Source organism: Nuphar pumila, chromosome 6, assembly GCF_984573655.1.
Source record: "Nuphar pumila chromosome 6, dmNupPumi1.hap1.1, whole genome shotgun sequence".
NCBI classification, from domain to species: Eukaryota; Viridiplantae; Streptophyta; class Magnoliopsida; order Nymphaeales; family Nymphaeaceae; genus Nuphar; species Nuphar pumila.
This window is the reverse complement of record NC_143254.1, coordinates 121,612,775-121,625,642: the sequence shown is the minus strand read 5'-3', so window position 1 is coordinate 121,625,642 and position 12,868 is coordinate 121,612,775. Positions and strand designations below refer to the sequence as shown.

At 36.7% G+C, this 12,868-nt stretch overlaps 1 protein-coding gene across 1 annotated transcript in view; it reads left to right on the top strand.

Moving 5' to 3' along the window:
- Positions 1-12,868, top strand: part of LOC149835980 (uncharacterized) — a 157,152-nt gene that overhangs the window by 88,445 nt on the left and 55,839 nt on the right. Inside the window, exons 7-8 of the mRNA XM_090008886.1 lie at positions 4,730-4,846; positions 4,931-5,016. Coding sequence (XP_089865012.1) covers positions 4,730-4,846; positions 4,931-5,016 — 203 coding nt within the window. The remainder of the gene's footprint in view (positions 1-4,729; positions 4,847-4,930; positions 5,017-12,868) is intronic.

The following is a 12,868-nucleotide window of genomic DNA, read 5'->3' as shown; positions in this document are numbered from 1 at the left end:
AACATATAAGAATAATGATGTACGCCTTCATAAGCAATCAAAGGCAAAACATGTAGATTTAAACCAAATAAATTGCAATATCGCAATTGTTTCCCCTCTCATCGTAGTCGTACCTTCAGATAGGTACGATCGTACTTTTGGACAAGTACATCACGTTGGTGTTACGATGTTAGGATGAAGAGGTTGTGGCAACCTCGAATTATGCTTATAGCAGATTGTTGAGATCACATACATGGTGACTTTTCGCCTTCACAGGCAAGATGCTCAAGTGGGTTGATAGACCAGTGTATGGAGATTGGGGCGACGGTTAAGAAACCCCCGTCGTGCCCCTTTCGATCTTACGGTTCATCAAGAGAGAGGATGGATGATACAAAAACTCTGATGGACAGGTTGTTAACAACCACCCCACGGGCAAAAAACCCGGCTTCCCCAGTCATCGGAGTTAGGGGGAATTGAGATTACTATAAATTATCCTAGGTGGTAACTCTCAGGTACTTCTGCAGAAGTTGGATGCATCCATGGGCCATGAATGCCTTTGGGGATTTACTCTCTTGGTCACTGATCGTCCACTTAGGAGTGGACTGAGTCAGCCATCCGGGTTAATGAAAAAACCTAACATAATAAACCCCCGGATCGGTCTCGACTGTTTTTACGTTTCGCGTCTGTGCGTACCCACAGGCCAGTTTCTATCAGAACTTAATTAATATCCCTACTCATAATAGTTGTAGATTTATATTAGTTGTTGTTTCTGCTTAAGATGCATGCCCTGTGAAGTATAGTGATAATCATGATTGAATTAAACTTAAGTCTCTTATCTTCTAGTTACACACGTTGTCACTGCACTTAATGAAATATTTGCTTATCTCATGCATATCCTACTTTATTTTATTCTATATTGTCTAATTGTGCACCCTACTAGTTTGTCACAAAACTGAGCCATTTCATGGGCAGGTGAGGAGTAGGGTTTTTGGGTAGCCGATGGCGCGATGCAACGTGACTCAAACCTTCTTTCTGCTGGCGTCCTGGCTCGGAGTTTTGGGATTTTGTTGGGTTTTGGATTGTGGAAAAACATTTATTTGTTAAACAACAAAGTCTATTAATAAATGATTGCTTTTGTTCCTTACTATTTTGAGTAGTCGTTTTATGTTGGTCTTCGAGCTAACGTACCCAAAATTCATCCACTAGTTTCCCTTTTCTAAAATTGCTTCCGTTGATGTTTTCAAAATATAAAAGGGTTTGTTCTAATGTTTTCAAAATCACAAGTGGTAAATTTTGGGGCATTACAAGAATTGTGATGATTCGCATTCACAGGCAAGATGATCGAGTGGGTCTAACAGACCAGAGCATATAGGATGGGGTATTAGTTAAGTAACCCCTGACGTGCCCATTCGCATATTGTTTTCATCAAGGGAGATGATGAATGGTAAAAAACTCCGATGGACAGGTTGTTAACAACCATCTCTCGGGAAAATGACTCGGTGTCCGCAGTCATCGGAGTTAGGGGACGGGATTACCAAAATTATCCTAGGTGGTAGATCTCATGGACTTCTGCAGAAGTAGGATGCATCCGTGGTCATGAATACTTTTAGAGAATCCTCTCTTGATCATTGACCGTCCAAGGTATCATAAAATACATAGCATAACAAACCCCTGGATCCGTCTCGACTGTTTCTACGTTTCGCGTCTGTGCGTACCCACGGGCCAGCTAATATCAAAACAAAGAATATCCTGTTCACAATATCTGTTTGAATGTGCATTTTTGAGATGGATGAACTGCTTATTACATATGCTTATATCCTGTGTTAGTTAATTGTTCTTCCCTTGTGGAATCAATTATTCATGCTAGAAATAGATTATTTTCTGCATAGATAATTGCTCGTGTTAGGGTAGCTTAATTATTGTTTTAAACTGCTTATCATGTTAGCATTATATGCGTTGCTTTAATTTTATTCTACATTGTCCCACTTGCGTACCTACCTGTTTTTCATGAAACTGACCCATTTTATGAGCGCAGGTGACAAGTAGGTTCATCAGATAGCCGATGGCAGAATACAAGATAGCCTGAGACTTTACTTCTCTGCTCACAGTTTTGTGTCCGGGACACCTATTTTAGTTGGAGTTTTGTATAAGAGGAAACCCTAACTTTTGTACAACGGATAGTTTTCATAATAAATATTTGGCTCACTAACTTTCTTGTTAAAATGTTTTTGATAAGGATGTTTTGATGGATTTTTATGGTAACGTACCCAAAGTTGTCAACTTGTTTTGATTTTTTTCAAAAAAATTGTTTTCGCTGATAAAAACTTTGAAAAATGAAAGGTTTTCTAAGTATTTTCAAAACTTTACAAGTTGAAAATTTTGGGTTGTTACAACAAATCATACGCCTTTTCCACATTCTCTTTTTGAATAGTCTTCTTTCACAGCTTCCTACACATCTTTTGCGGATTGAAGATACATAAATGTTCAAGATATACTTGGAATCATTGATTGAAGCAGCCATGAAATAATTAAAGCATTTTCTTTGCTCCAAAGATTGTATCCCGAACTCTTTTCTTCTGGTTTAGCAACCCCACTTGTAATATACTCAAATTTTCTTCTTGCAAGAATAGCTAACTCCATGGACCGAGCCCATTCAACATTAATTCTTACTGTCAAAATGAACATTCATTATTTGGAATCCCTGATACTTGAGATTCCTTGAGAGTTCACCATAGAACTCCCCTCATTTAGGTTCACCATAGAACCCTCTTCCTTGACTTCACCTGAGCTTGTGTTAGGGTCCATTTCAGAAATCTCACTTAGAGATAGCCTTTGCTACAATATTCTTTTAAGTCTGTTACCACTTTTAACAAACAGACGCACACCACTGACTATTGGAAGCAACCAAATAGTGCACAATCACTATAAATAACCACCATATGACCAAAGGCATGCCCAACAGTCTGTTAACAGTACAAAAACTCACTTGAATGCTATGGCAAACTGTTCATAACTTCATATGCCCACAGCAAAGGAAAAGAAGTCAGCTAGACCAACCGTACTACAAGGCTCCAAATATGCCTACCGCCACTCCAAGACTGCACATATTTGCCACCCATCTGCTTATCTCCTTGATTTTCACCTTCCATCACTCTTCTTATTCTTTTAACCATCAATTCTAACCAGTACAAGTGATCAACATCCACATATTTCATCGGACCATTGAACACAACTAAGAAAACACCCAAAATAGGTGGCGGCATAAAATCAGATGAAAAATCTTACTCTTCAATTCTTAGCCAAAAAAGACTGGAAAGATGGTTAATAATCTTCTAAAACCAATAGCTAGCAACACCTTAAAACCCAAACTACAAATCCAAACATTTACCCCAGGCATCACCTCTTGGCTGACAAGATTCTTCTACCCTAGATCTGTTGAGTAAGGCGAATCCCAGGTCCTAAGACTGCTCTGATACCATCTTCATGTCACCATTTTGCCTTTACCTTCTCAAACAACAAACAAAGATTGGAAAGAAAGAATAGAGGAGAAGAGAAGAGAGGAGTAAGAGATGATGAGAAGAGGAAAAAGGAAAAAAGAGAAATAGGGCCAAAAGTCATGTATTCTCATTTCACTTCTGGCATAAAACACATACCCTTTACAAAAGAGTTAGTGTTGTGCCAAAAATGCCCCTCAATACAAAACTTAAAGGCTTTTCTATATAAAACTGAAAAAAGATAAATTTGCCCTTAAAAGAGAAAAGGTAATTCCTTAAACACTATTTGTAAAGATATGTGAATGGTTTTCCTACTTGAAAGTCAATCTTGAGGATTTTGTTTCACGATCTTGTTGAGTAGAAATTATTTCATCTCCATGCTGCGATATGTAGTTGTTTGCAGTGCAATTAAATGACCCCCCCCTCCCCCCCCCTCTCTCTCTCTCTCTTCTTGTGCGCCTTTCTGGATCTTCTTCAATGCTAATACACTCCAAGGAGTACCATCTTGATATTCATAAGGTTATTAAAAAAAAGAGTACGGTTAGGATTAATTTGTGCATTTGTTGTTGCACTTCTCCAGATTTCTTCTCCCTTTGTGTTCAATTCTTTAAAGTAACTATGCAACCTAGAACGTGTTAAATTTTTACCTTCTAACAAATGAAGCTTTTATATTTTAGATAAACAGTTTTTTCCCCCACACGTCAGGTTATTATCTGTTAAAATAGCATGTATACATATATAATCTGTTTTGAAGTCAGGGGTATTTTGGTCTTTTCCCCTTGCAATAGGCACTGTTCATTAGGAACAGTTTTTCATTTCTTATTTTTATATTTTTTGCTGTCATTAATTAAGTAGAGCAGGCGCTCTATTGTCATTTGACCATAGAGTTGTTGGGGGCTCCCCAACGGTCATAAATATGACCGTTGGGAGCTCTCAACGACTCTATTGGGGGCTCCCAATTGTCTCTCTCTCCCTTGTATATATGTATATATAGGGGTTTGTCTCCCTTGATATATTATTGCTTTTGCTTAAGCATATCTCAATAAAAGATATTTTTTATATTCTTATGTTGCCACTGTTGGCTTTTGTATTGTCCCATAGTGGACTTGTGCATGTGTACTTGTGTTTGTGATCTTGTAAGCTCTCGTTTTGTATTTTCGCACATTTCATTACATTATCCAGACAAATTCTGATTAGCAAATAGACTATGCAGAACTTTTATGCTTGAATCCATCCTTATCTTATTCTTCTTGCAGGTCAATTGTGCTGTTAGAGGTGACCTTGGACCAGGCTGTAATTCTGCTGGACTAATTGACCGCTTTATCCTTGGTGTTAGGCATCTATATACAAAACCTGTCTATAGAAACTTGAAGGTGCTAGCTGATCTAGATGAGCTGTAGTCTTTGATTATTTTTTAATGATCAGAAATTCCCATGCTGGCATTCTTTCGTTTTCAGGAGTGCAGTATTACCATGAATAACAAAGTTCTAGACCATCCACCTGCATGGTGCCATGCCCCATTTGATCCAGAAGGCATTTTGAGGTGAGTTCAATAAATTGGCTTTATTTGTCAACTGATTACAGCTTTAGGTAATTAGAAGTATGTGTTTATTCATTCAGTTTTTTGATATTCAAGATATGAGATATGCATACTGTTTTGTCCTATCCTAGTGTATATGGGTTAGAAAAGGGCCTGTCACTGTGATTTAAATGGTTGATACTACACAGAGTGTCCTTGTCACCATGATTTAGTTTGTTCATGATTAAGGGGCCTGTAATCACTGAACCTTGAGCTAGCTCGTGTTTATGTTTGGTATGGTCATCCCTAGGCCTACAATAGCCCTGTTATCCCCTGAATCATTGTGCCTGACAATTTTTCCTAACATTTATAGAAAAAAAATGGAAGTTAGAAGAATCAAGAATGAAAAAGTAAATAAAAGGTTCACTTAGTACATAATTTGTAATATATGGCAATTCAGAATAACTTGGCATACAATATTATCATTGAATTAATTTTATAGCCACAGGTTTTACAGATCATGGCAGGTTTGACCTTTAGATTCTTGGCTAGATCAGGATCCTACAGTTCTTATCTATGCAATTGGTTGTGTTAATTACTTGTTCTCAGGCTTATTTTGCAGCTATGTTGCCTGATTCTCTGTGGCTTGTTCTTCTGTCTATCCCTTGACTTATGTCCAGATCCATCATCAGGCAGCTGTGGACCTGCGGGTGATGGCTTACGTTTGTTGTGTGGATGATTCTATGATATTGTGGCCTGGTTTTTGTTGTGTTGCTAGGTCATGGAAAATGTAATATTTCTCCTGCATGATTTGATGGATGCCCACAGTCCGATTTATCAGCTGCTGTGATCCGTGAGTTCATGCCAAATTGCTTCATGCATGAACCTTTTTCAGTTCATGCATCTGTTTCTTTCCTGATGTTTTAACCTGCAGGCTCTGTAATTGGTATATTTTGATGCAATGCCTATTGAGACGTGCCACTTTGGATCCAGATCCAGATCCAGATCCAGATCCAGATCTTGACCCGGACTGGCGTCATTACTGATCCTTAATGTAACACCCTTTTAATGTATTCATCTGTTTCCTGTTTTGCCCTCTAATGTAAGTTATATTGTATATTAATCCTAGGGGAATTTCTGAACCCACGACCCACATTGGGTGTGAAGAATATTGCTGCAGTCCTCTTCTTCTCCTCTCTCTCTTCTTCATCCTCCCTCTCTCTCAATCTTTGGTGACGCCTCACTGATTTACATGGTATCAGAGCACCATTGGGTTTGGATCTTCTCATCGTGGTAAGTCTGTAAGGGTCTTGGCTTTCTCTTTATTCCTTTCTTACTTCTTTTCTCCCTGTTTTGCTGATGTCCCTAGTGTGAAAAGCCCTAGATCACGATTTTGGCTTTGGGTTTTTCTACAGTCATATTTTCTTCGTATTTACCTTCCTGTAACGTTTTCTTCTCCTTCTCAATATCCAGACCCAATATAGGTTTGGGTGTTTCTTTCTCGTGTTTGCTCTAAACAACAAAAAAAATACATATATCGTTTTTTTTCACTATCTAAAATCGATATGCGTTTCTTTTATTGTATTCAGAACTGTATTTTTCTCAGTATTGTTTCAGATCTCCTATTTCAGATCTATCTATTTTCCAAACTCGTCTACTTGATCTCATGTCAAATCATCCTTTGTTATTTTCTATTCTCTCTAAAATTCATTTTTGTTTAGAAACAAAGAATATCGATTTGTTGCTGCTGATAAATATTGTTTCATGACTGAGTCTAATCTGCAAAAAAAATGGGGCAGACCTGCATATTGTTTGCGACTGAATCTTTCAGTCCATCTTGTTTTATTTGACAACACTCGAATAGTTCTTTTTGTTTATTATTTCATTTGCTATGGGTTCCTTTTCTTCTTCGGTCCTATCAGCTAGGTTTCTTAACCAGCTAGTTTAAGAAAAACTAGCTACTTCCAATTTCCTTACCTGGATGAGACATATAATTCTTTTTATTCGAAGCCAAGATCTATCAGGACACCTGGATGGGTCAAGTTAAAATCCCACTATAATTTGTTTTGCGAAAAAAAAATTCAAAAGAGAGCTCATTTTTACTGTTCATGTTTGAAATCCAGAATATGTATCCTAGATGAAGCATGATCAAGCACTTGTTGCTTATATCACGTCCACGCTATCACATGAGGTCTTAGTGAGTATTCTTGATGAGTGTACAACTATGGAGCTATGGGCTAGGCTTGTGCAGACATATTCACAGGTTTCAAGGGTCATGATTATGTTTCTAAAGAAAGAGTTCCTGAATCTTAAAAAGGGATCTATGATAATCATAGAGTACCTTAATAAGATGAAGGAGATAACAAATCAATTGCAATGGTCGGATGTGAGATTCCTGACAAAGACAAGGTGCAACAGACCCTCAATGGGCTCGGGCTTGAGTATAATGTTCTTTACATTAACTTGTTATGTTTCGATGTGCTGCCTACGTTTGAAGCTTTGTATCTCAAACTGCTTCAGTTCGAGATGAATCTGACAGGTACAACGGAGAGTTCCATAGTTGCAGCAGATAACCACATTGTACTTGTTAAAGTATGTATATATATATATATATTGTTAATATAATGAATATATATATTTTCTATTATAATAAGTAATGCCTAACAGGGGCATTTTGGTCATTTTATCTCTTGTAACTAGGTCTGTCCTATAGGGATAGTGTACTTAGTTAATTTTTTTATATAATTGTAATTATTAATGTATAGAGGGCCTCTATGGTAAAATGCCATAGAGTCTGCCTCTTGTATTGTTGTGTATAAATAGGAACACCTTGTCATCTTTCTTTTTATGCTTTTGCTAAGCATATTATTAATAAAGTTCCATATTTTTAATGTTTGTTGTAAGCCCATGTAGGCTTTTTGTATTGTCCCTAGTGGACTTGTGATTGTGCACATTGAATTGTGCTTTTGTATGCCCGTAGTAGGCTCGTATTTATCTTCCGCTTATTTCATTACATGGTATCAGAGCCATAGTGCTCTTTGTCTTGTAGAGAGTGACTATAAATTGTTCGTGTTCACGAGAAAGCATCCAAAAGTGTGTGTTTGTAGTGCTTGCAAGTGGAGATATAGTTTCACACTTTTCTCTTTCTCTATCCTTTTCATTCAAAATAGATCATGGCCAAAAAATTGATATCTCCTTTAAACTACATGATATGGGCCTCCACTATGGAGAACAATCTCAAGGGAAAGAAGCTTTGGGGATATGTGAGCTCTTGGTCCTGAAAAATATTTTGAAATACAGAGTAAGAACTAGAGTTCTTTATACGAATTCCTTTAAAAATCCAAACAGAAAAGAAAGAGTATAAACCAAATTCATGCATAAATTTAGAGGAATATAACAACAATTTCATAATCAATTTATCATTTAAGCATTTAAAACAAGTACCATACGATAACAATTTTCATACGAGACAGAATAAGTGTGAATGCATGAACTAATACAAAACAGTAAAGATGCATGATTCAATGCACATCCATAAATAACTTATTAAGTTATTATTAGAGTTTTCTTTTGTATGCATGTCCCTATTAAATGTACACAAATTTAGTTTCACTTTTCGTTAAACCCGCAAATACTCAAAACAGGAACAACAATTCTCGAAGTCCAAGTTAGGTTCTCAGTTGTAGCTTAATACACAATTTATAATTTATTACTGGGATTCACACTTGTTTCCTATGTCACATGGGTGCGAGTGCGGGTTTGGGGATTCGACACTCCGAAAAAACCCGAGTGCGAGGGTGCGGCAGGGGCAAAAATGTAATATATATATATATATATATATATATATATATATATATATATATATATATATATATATATATATATATATATATATATATATATATATATATATATATATATATAAGGGGGTCCGGGGGCTCCCCCGACGCGGGTCGGAGGTCCAATTTTTTTTGCTGGTGTGTTTATTTGAAGACTCGTTACCCACGTTCTGCTTGTTGTGTACTTTGAGGCAACGGGACAAAATTGATGAAACAAAAGGATTGGCAATCTGATCGACCCAGCCTGCTGCGTTCTGCTGACTGTCATGATTCAATCATGTCTGAAACTCCCTGGTCTTCACAAAAAAAAAATATAAGCGCAAGGTTTGATGTGGTTTGTTGGAGAGAGAGTCTTCATGAGGCCTACGACTCCACTGCCACGCCATAGGATTCTTCAAATTTCATTTTATATACAGCTGCACGACAGCTAAAAGAAATTTATTGGATTGGACATGTGGAAAAGAGAGGTCTACACAAGGCTACAACTAGAGCACCCATCTCGTCAGGAGAACAGTGAATACTAATAGCCAGCAAGGCTACCACCATCATTATCATTTATTATGGAGAGAGAAAATCCTTTACGAAAAAGAAGGATCTGGATTGAAAAGGCTCTTTAATTTTATATGGTTTTAAAAGTGCCCTTTTATAAAACAAGAGCAGCAGCAGCAAGCAGCTGTCAGCAGATTTTTTTTAAAAAAAAATCTGCAGCCCATTTCATAGGGCAATTTTAAAAAAAAAAATCCAAAAAAAAATGGACCTAAATGATCCTGGGTGCGGTCAACACACCCAGGATCGGGTTGATCGCACCCGCACCCGCGTCAAGTTGCGTCGACGCGGGTGCGGCACCCTGCTAGCCGAATCCCTGTGACATAGCTTGTTCCTCGACTGATATCAAGAATCAACACCATCCATCAGAATATTAGAAATTAACATCTAATGTCGGGACATCAGAGAAATCAACATCCACTGATGTCACTTTCTTGGTATACCAATAACAACAGCTGTGTCAACATCATCACTCCCAGGCAAACTAGCTGAAATCTCCCTAAAAGCGTAACTGGGAGGTGAACCACCACATCGGGTTCAGGGGCATAACCGCACGTAGAGTTATAGTGTCCTCACGGTTTTCCCAAAACTGCCATCCAAGATTCCCACACTATGGAAGGGGCATTCTGGAAGAAAATTAATTACACTGTTTGTATCTTTTACTTTTTAACAAATTCAAGTTCTTTACACAAGAACCATTTTGCAATTAACATGCAAAACCCAACTCGGGCCCTGGCCCGCTACCATTTTTAATAGTGCCATTAAATTGGAAAGCCAATAATTCTAGAACGAATTTTGCAATGCATGAAAATAAATTTTGGAGCAACACATGCTCCTGGCCCACATGGCCTGCAGTGGTTCGCATCTGACCACAAAAGCATTTCAATTGATATATGTATCTTATGCAAAATTTTAGTGAACATGCAACACACATTGTTTTCAACAATGTTCACAGTGCACATTCAAACACACAAAATGAATGCACATAAAGCCAACACATACACATGCGAATAGAGGCTTGCAGAACACCTATCATGATCAATTCTATGCATAAACATCCAAACATGCACATCATATTTATGGCAACATCAAAATAAATTCAGAATTTTCATGCGTATGATATGCACATTTGCAATATAGACTCAAATGCATAACATGCATAATCAAATCTAAAACATGTATAGCATCCTCCAGTGCACATGAATGCAGGTCTGAAGATAACATCACTGTTCAGAAATAACAAACTACCAATCTGATCGAGATGCACAAACACATCCTCTAACCAATCTGATCAGATTGCACATAACTCACAATTCGACAATCTGATCGGATTACACATATGCAATCAGTGTCAAATCTGATCAGATTGCATGTGCACCAATAGTGCCCAAATCTGGTCAGATTGTACACCGCACATATATACATATTAGCAGCTGATATTTATTACAAAATCATGCCCAACGACAGCATGTTGTTGCTGCATAGATATGCACAACAGCATGCTGTCGCCGCTCGAACATGAGCAGCAACGTGCTGTCATCAGCATGTTATTGCTGCATACATGTGCCCAACCACATACTGTTAACGTGTTATTGCTGCATACATGTGCCCAACCACATACTGTTAACAACATGCTATTGCTATACAAGTGCGGAACAATGCGCTGCCCTGAACAGCCAAAAAAAAAACACATCTATAGGCAGCCCATACTAGTCATTTGATCATAAAGAAAAAATTGTTTAACAGTCAACATAGAAGCATAACTCAGTTTTGATTTCTGACAACATAAAAACAAATTTTTTTATGACCTTAATTGTAACAACATAAAGACAGTTTCAAAATAGTGTTGACAGCAGTCAACATAACATCAAAACTGTTTTGATGTCAATCAACATGACAACTTCAACACAGTTTATAATCAGTCCGCTAACAGTCAAGACAATAATAAAGAAACATATTTTTTTTTGCTTTCATAACAGTCCATCGATATAACATGTACACAACTTGGCAGACCGTTATCAAATTTACATAATCAGTTTTTGATAACAGTCCACCAAAAATACCTGTAATCAAATCGTCGTTACCTGACAAAATCATACGGCTAGTCTGATCGGATTTGTGCTCAAAAGAGTTGGCAAATCTGATCAGATTGGTGCTCAAAAGAGTCGGCAAATCTGATCAGATTTGCACACCAAAACCAGCAGATTATGAAATCCAAGAATAATTCCAACAACATGGCACACAAAACAAATTTTAACATGGTAAAACGTGATCAGCCCTCATGGATCCAAAATTTCATATATATATATATATATATATATATTCAGCCTGTGTGTAAGAAAAACTCCACGACCCCTGAATATATATATAAATCATACGCATAACAGGAAAATCGTTAACCAATGCTCTTCATTAATTCAAGAAAATCAATATCTACCACAAACATAGGTATTTTCAGGATTTGATACCTTAGGGAAATAAAAAATCTTAGGAAATAATCATATATACATATATATACATGAAATCGTCCTTATATATATACATTCCTTGAATCCGATTTCCCTTATCCCATCTAAAATTTCACATGAATTTGATTTTAAACTATTTCTCTCCGTTCGAATCTAGAAAGGAACCCGTACCTTAGATTGGATGTGGAAAAAGACCGAAAAACAATAAACGATCGCTGAGAAAGATGGATTCTTTCTCTCCTTCCTCTTCTTCTTCCTCATTTCCTCTCTTTCTTTAGAAAACAAAATCTAGAGAGAGAGAGACGAGTTAGACCCTTATATAAATTTTTTTTTTGGCCTTCTAGAGAGAGTGTGATGTCCCCTCTAGAGTCCTCTATCCTTTAGAGGATAGAGTTCTACCAAATGTAGAATTCTCTCGTTCTAATTTTTTCTATTTATCCTCTTATTATCTTATATATATATATATATATAAAATTAATTAGAGATCTATCTAGAACACCTATCTAGGTATAGTTCTACTCATCTTATCCAATAAATACAATTTTGAAATTTAATTAATTAATATTTTTATTAATTATTAATTATTAATTATTTAATTATTAAATAATTAATTTTTAAAATATTTCAAAGGGTGTTGCCCTCCTTTGGAAGTCCTCTCGTAGCAGAATTCTTTCATATCGAGCCGGGTCATTTTTGAAAAACGTGATTTTTGGGCTAATCGTAACCCGATTTTAGAAAAACGAAATACCAATGTTCTCATAATTACGAGAAGCATCTAGTGGTATACTTACCTGATTTTTGCCTTTGAATTTTTCCTGAATTTTGCTTGATTTTAAAGGTTAAAAATAAAAAGTTTCTCAAATATTATTCGCCTCATTTTGGTTTTGTCAGTGGGCCTTGGGCCACGCCCAGACCCAGTTGACGTCACCTATAATTGAGGACATTTTTTATGATTTTTATCAACTTTATAAAATACTTAGCCAAATTTCACACTTTTCGAATTTAAAAAGCCATGGAAAAACA